At 37.0% G+C, this 6,861-nt stretch overlaps 1 protein-coding gene across 1 annotated transcript in view; it reads right to left on the minus strand.

The window, feature by feature from the left end:
- LOC107211745 (putative N-acetylated-alpha-linked acidic dipeptidase) overlaps positions 1-6,861 on the minus strand; it is a 28,614-nt gene that overhangs the window by 17,999 nt on the left and 3,754 nt on the right. Inside the window, exons 3-7 of the mRNA XM_015644157.3 lie at positions 5,691-5,877; positions 4,788-4,889; positions 3,106-3,231; positions 1,027-1,213; positions 400-493 (exon numbers count right to left, since the gene is read on the minus strand). Coding sequence (XP_015499643.1) covers positions 400-493; positions 1,027-1,213; positions 3,106-3,231; positions 4,788-4,889; positions 5,691-5,877 — 696 coding nt within the window. The remainder of the gene's footprint in view (positions 1-399; positions 494-1,026; positions 1,214-3,105; positions 3,232-4,787; positions 4,890-5,690; positions 5,878-6,861) is intronic.

Genomic DNA, 6,861 nt, shown 5'->3' on the forward strand with positions numbered 1-6,861 from the left:
AAATTTCTGGCTACATCATATTTATACAAAGTAATCTGCTCTATCACTACTTGTTGGCAGTAGATAAAAGAGGTTAAGAGGTTTTTTAACCTATACTTTTATCATCATGAGCAGTTACCCTGACAACAGTGATAACTAAAAAGTTTTAAATCAAAGAAAATTTGAAGACATATTAGTCCATATTACAAATTACTTTTTCCAGATAAGTCTGAACATATCTCATATGTAACAATAGATACCACACTTACCTCCTACAGAAGTCCTAATGAGAAACAAACTTATTATTTCAACAGCTACAGGAGAAGCAGAGTGCAAGAGTCTTTTTCGCCACTTTCAAATACTCCTGTAACTTTCAAAAAACAATCTGCTAAAAATACCTGATGTCTCCCATGCACTTACCTCAGTAATGACTCTGCATCATGATAGCCAATAGGATGAACTGGAATTTTTGGGAGGCCTACACCACTGGTTTTGTCTAATCGGTACATGTATTCTGAAAGCAAAAGACAGATATTTTCATATTTACAAGTCTCAGAAGGAAGCTGTACAATTCACAGCACAGTCACATAGTACACTAGAGTCAGGAAAAATCATTTCACTTTCCCAGAAGTTGAGCTGACTCTAGCATGAGGAACCAGAAATTTTCTTCTTGGCCTGCTCTACCATGCTGCTGTTTTGAACATGTGTCCCCTTCCAGCACAAGTTCTGCTGCCAAGAGGCAACACTGCCCATCACATAAGCACTACTTTTTTTGAGGTGATTGTCTCTCTCAGATGTGCTGGCCAAGTGCTGGCATAAATAGTTCTTAATGAATTTAAATCAAAATGATCTGGTTTAGTTGCTAAATGAAACAGCTTAGGCACAACTCAAGCAGCTGAAGAAGCCTAAGGTGAAGGTGGTGAATACAGAATGAAGCTGCCTCTTTTAGCAACAAAGATTAAGAAAGTGTGTTGGTATAAGGGAGAAAACATCCTCTGCCCTTTCCTGATACCAGACCCTCAGAGAATGCCTTCTCTAGTCACTCACCTTTTGCAGGATAACCTGGAGTCAGAGGATCCCCTGCCCCATTCAGGTTTAATACATTCCCACGCTGGGCTCCTCCACCTGGAAGGTTCCAGCCGTTTGGATAAGGATCTACTCCAGGAGCACAGTAGTCAGCAGGGTCAGAGTACAGAATAATTCCCTTGGCACCTGCCAATTCAGCATTCTTCACCTGCAAAGCACATCTCCTGTCCCTATCAAGTCCTTTATAGATTGACCCCAAGAGTTCAAGGGGCAAAAGGAAGTATAAATTTCAGGATTAGTCAAGGGCCCATAACTGTCTTATAATTTCCTGAAAAATATATATGCAGATATCATATGAAAATAAAAGGTTTGCTTCCATATGTAAGTAAAAGGTTTTCTGTTGCTTTGACTTGTGGTTAGGAGATAACATCAGTGACATGGAAAACATTCTCCACAATTGCTACATAACCTGAGTTTGCATTCTGTCATCCAGATCAATACAGTCAGCTGACTATTGAACTGTACATGTCAGGAACAGAAAAAACTGTGTCACATTAATGCAATAGTATCTTTCAGGTAGTCTTGTACTTACCTTATTTACCTAAACCATCTCTGAATGTATCTCAGGGTCTGTTCTACACAGGAAGATTATAATTGGAGAATTGAATATAATTGAATTAAATATAATTGAAACTGCCTTTGGCTGTGAACAAGACTAACTCCAGAGAGCCCGCATTTTAGGCTCATTATGGCAGAAGGACTGACCCACATGCTGTTTTAAAAGTGTTCTTGTGTGACTTTATTATTGTATAATGTATATCATTCTGACATCCCAATCTGGTTTGCTACTAGACATGACAGTGATGGATAGTGACAGAGTGACAAGTAATCCTCAACAGTTTTAAATTTGGGCATTTTAACTCAGAAATATCATAGCTTTTTTCCCTTTTTTTTTTTTTTTTTTTTTAAGGAAATACAGTACTTGCCTTCATTCTCTATCCTATTTTTTCACACCATTAGGAAGTTGAAAAACTTTTAGAACAGTTCTCCAGATTTTATATAGGTTACCAAATTCTTCAGTATATAAGCAGTCATTAGCAATACCACCATAAGAATGGGGATAGCTCTTTGTGTCAAAGAGGGCATATCGTTTCCAAGCCACAGGAAAAACTGCCTCTCTAGATATTTGTAACTCTAAGATATTTGTGTTTCATTTTAAGGAAAGATTCATAGACAGTAATAACTTCTTCAATTTTTAAGTCTTTTCAATTCATATAGTATCTTTAGGAGTGGAAAACAATTTAGTGAAAATATTATCTGCCCAGAATATGAATTATATACCACTTTTCCCCAGTGAAAATAGGTATGTAAACCAATGAGTTATCTATTTAAAAGCTTCACACAAGCTTAATCAACAGTATATAATAAGAACTGGTATCCAGTGAATTCAGTGCTTGACAGCCTTAGGTAACTGACAAATAAAAATTACAGTCCTTCTCAAATTAGGGTCAAAATAGTTGTTGTACAAGGGCCAAACTCTTAAAATAGACCGTTTTCTTACATCTCTGTTGAGAAAATAACTTGAGTGCATGCCCGAAGTATGTACAGGATTATGTCCTTTCCTGTTAGGTCATGGAAATCTGCAAAAACTGTAGTTTAAAAATAAATTCATATGGCAGGGATGTTGAATAACCAAATACAGAATTTAAAATAACTTCCACATAGCTATAGTCTCTGTCTGGTGTACAGAAACCATTATAAAGAAACACAATATAGACATAGGAAAAAAGCAGCTGAACCAACAGGGAAGAACAATCTAGCTCAGAATTAGAGTGGATGACTCTATCAATGATTTTTTGGAACAATTTATAGAATGCAAATGAACATTAAAATATGGAATATTTTCCAACTGAATTACTTTTATCCTAGAAATACTAAAGAATCACCTTTGAACACAGGTCTGTGAAAACCCAGTTATTCTAAAATCTCTAGAACACCTTAGGGAAGTGTTTCAGTCTCTTGAAAACACTGAAGGGCAGCACAGTTGAAGCAGGAGTAACAATGAGAAGGGCAGCAACATTTTTTACACACAGAGGTTACCTTATTTCCTCTGAAGATCTTCCCATATCTGGCAATAACGATCTTTCCTGTACAGTTAATTCCCATTTCACGTTCTAACGTAAAGAAATCCTCAGTGCGGCCATAATTCACATACACCAACTCACCCTGAGAGAAAGGGGCAGGATTTAAGACAATAGTGTCATAGAGCATGTTGAAAGGAGTACGTGACTTAATAAGACAATAATGACTTTTAACATAAAATTCTTGGCCTGCAAGAACCCAGAAGAGCCTTGGCCCCACTGAGTGTTCCCACTGAGGAGCTTTATACATGCTCCCACCTGTGCTGTTTGCTGTTCACTGGAGATTGCTACTGCTAACAGCACTAGACAAGTACCTGGAGGTCTTGTCAAACTATTATGTAATAAGGTGAAAATAAACATCAGATTTTGAAAATACTATCTTGTCTTTAAGTATTGCTTTTATTGGAAACAAAGTTTTTATATTTAATTAAAATAAAACTATTTCCTAGAGAAGAAAGCTGAAGCTTTTTAAACTTGTTTTCATAATTTACCACATCTCATCACTTACTGTAGCTCTCTACAAACCAAGCAAAGCAGTGATGTTATTCTGTCTTTCTTTGGTGATATGTTATGATAAAAGGTCAAAACCCATTAATTTATCTTACACTGTTCTGAAATTCCCACTGCAATTCCTGGAACACTCAAAGCTCATATGTCCCAGGGTAGATTATCTGCCTGGTTTTCCAACTTTCTTGAGGCAAATGAATGCAGTATTCCTTTTGTTTTGTGGACTTGAAGCTCACTAACAAACATCACAAAGTATGTGACTCTTGCTATAATACTGAGCTGTGTTAGTAGAAGCATTAGCATGTTTCCAGAAGGAACTTTAAAGCAGAGCCTGGACCAGGGCTCTGTTAACTTTAATTATTCTGCATATAAACAGGAAAGATACTGAGAACACCACCAAGAAATTCTAATCTAACAAAATATTAATTGAAAGCCCTAATGATCATAGAACAGAAAACTCCTGTTACACAGGCCAGTTTTATCAAAGAAAGCCCATCAGCTGATACCATCTGTAAAACAAGACATGAAGGATTAGTGCTAAATTCAGATCACATCAACACCTTTATCGCTAGCTAGAAATGTTAGCAAAAGCTTTTCAAGCATACTCAACACTGTGCAGCTATACCTGTCAGTGTGAGCCTTGGGCAAGCAGCATTTTGAAAAGTGAGATTGTTCATTTGGCTGGGTAAATGTAACAGTCTATTTGTTCACCAAGATGAGAAACAATGGTGCATAGTTACAGAAATGTCTGAGGAAGTTTACAGCAGCTGATATTAAAGACTTACTACCATAGTTTTTAAGGAAAAGGAAAAATAAAATCCAATTCTGACTCAAACTAGAGGAAAAAATTAAACATATATATAATTGTTCAATTTGAACATTGCTTCATCACAATAATCCCAAGAAATCAGAGCCAGGTCACCTTTCCTACTGGTGATAAGTTGGGTTATGAACTAAAGCCTAAGGAATTTCAAAATATTCTGTATTGCTCTCTGATATTCTGTGCAATGCCACACAGTACACTATGGTATTCCATCTTTTCCATTTCTATTATTTCTATTTCTGTCTCTGCTACTTTTCCTACTTCTGTTCCTACCGCTATTTCTTTTACTATGTAACATTCTATTACCTTACCTCAGGCATTCCTTGGGCTGAAAAGGCACTGTAGGGTGGCACCACATCTCTAACAGCCTCATATCCTGGAGGAGGAGGCTCGGACAATGATGTGTTGAAAACCTAATGGGAAAGGAGAAAAGGAATAAGGTAAACAAGACAATATAGAAAATAAATACTTTCTATTCACAAGCACATTTCATAAGCATTTGCAATCTAAAGGACTCTGGTTTTACAGTTCTTCCTAAGAAGTGGGCAAAGTTTTAGCAAGCACTGGGCATCTTTTCCAGTAGGCATGCTCAATATGTGAACTTAGAAATCCCATCTCCACTCTTCACAGTCTTGCATAAATGAACACAGGGTTCCCTGAAGTGGTCTGGGCACAGCAGGTAAGAACAGGTTAGGTCACAGAAGATCATCATCATCATCACAGCAGATGAGCTTCAGGTTCATTCCTGAAGCTTCTATGTGCACTTCAGCCAGGATATAACAAACTCATTCCCCTTGTGATAACACATCTTGAGACCTAAATTCTAATCTTCCAGAAACTGAATTTAGCAGAATCATTGATACTGAATAATGAATCAATACAAAGAATGGTGCTGACCAGGGTTTCTTTCCTCTTTCTAAGTAACAGAGGAATTTTCAAACAATTGAATTACATTAAGTAATTCCCTTACATTATTGTTTTTTAATCCATATGCCAGGATATTGTATGAATCAGGGTAAATATTAGTATTTCTAAGACATATATAGGGAAACAAAGATGCAAAATATAAAAATAAACTGGAATCCCTGACTTCTGTGAGCTTTGTACCAGACCCAACACCATTAAGTGAACAGAGGACAGTTTTTCCTCACAGCCTTCCCAGGTGTAGGAAAGTGATTTTGTTCCCTCGTTGGAAAAACTGGTGGTTTTTGTACCTCATTGTCATGCTCATCAATTATTGAGATGTAGTTGGGCTTAGTGTCATCAGGGTAAGAGAGCAAGACATCATAATGAACCAACTGAACTGAATCCAAACCAAATTTCTTCCACTCAGCTTGGACTTGCTGTGCCAGATGCATATTTTCCTTTGTTCCTGCTAGGTGAGGAAGCTGTGTAAAATTGCTAGAGAAAAGGAAGAAATAAGCAGGGTCAGGCACTGAAAATCATAATTAGAACTCCTCTTAGCCTAGCTGGAAATAAACCTCATAGAGCTGAACAGATATATTCAGGCTAAAAAAGGACCATGACTTCCCTGCACGTACATATTTTTATGTTGCATGCATAAACTAAGATGAAGGGTTTCAGGCTGTCCTGATCTAGCACAGGTATTTAAATCTTCCTTACAGCATGTTTTAGCAAGAATGGTGTGATGACACCAGGTACGGGGTCTTGTCCTTTACTCCTTGTCTTCTGAGCTACAGTAGGCCTATGCATTCCTGTGCAGAGTAATACCCTATCACTGTTAGGTGATAAAAGAACTGAGTACAATTTTTTTTGTGCATTCAATTTAGAAATGTGCATAATTACTCTGATCCTTACTTGTATTTAACTAGATATTCTCCTTGAATCCCATGATTTTAATTAATTTTGGCACAAACATTGGTTTATCTAAAAGTTCACCCCAAGTGTGTCTTGTTGGCAAGTGAAAGAAAGTGAGTTTTGAGTACCATATAAACAAGGAACAGAAAAACTCAGCAGTTTGCGACTTAAAAGTCATGCCAGCATGAATAACAAACAGTGAAAGAGAGCATAAATAATGAACAGTCCATTGTCTTAAAAAAATAAATAAAATAAAAATTCTCCAGACCATTGTGAAAGCCCAGTTGTGAAGCCAGCTGAAAAAACCCTCAGTTGAATGAAGCTGTCATCATGATGTCCTCATTCTATCATATGACCATGCCATTAACATGCCAAAGAAGCATATGTGGCACCAGCTGGTGTTAATGAAGGAAATTGTATCTTTGATTATGAAGGGGTGTGAGATTAGGAAAACTTAAATTCTGGAGTTCAAATAAGAGCAAAGCCATCAAAGAAAGCCACTTTGAAAGAACTATACATTTAGAGTAGAGTAGAGTAGAGTAGAGTAGAGTAGAGTAGAGTAGAGTA

This window comes from Parus major, chromosome 1, assembly GCF_001522545.3.
Source record: "Parus major isolate Abel chromosome 1, Parus_major1.1, whole genome shotgun sequence".
NCBI classification, from domain to species: Eukaryota; Metazoa; Chordata; class Aves; order Passeriformes; family Paridae; genus Parus; species Parus major.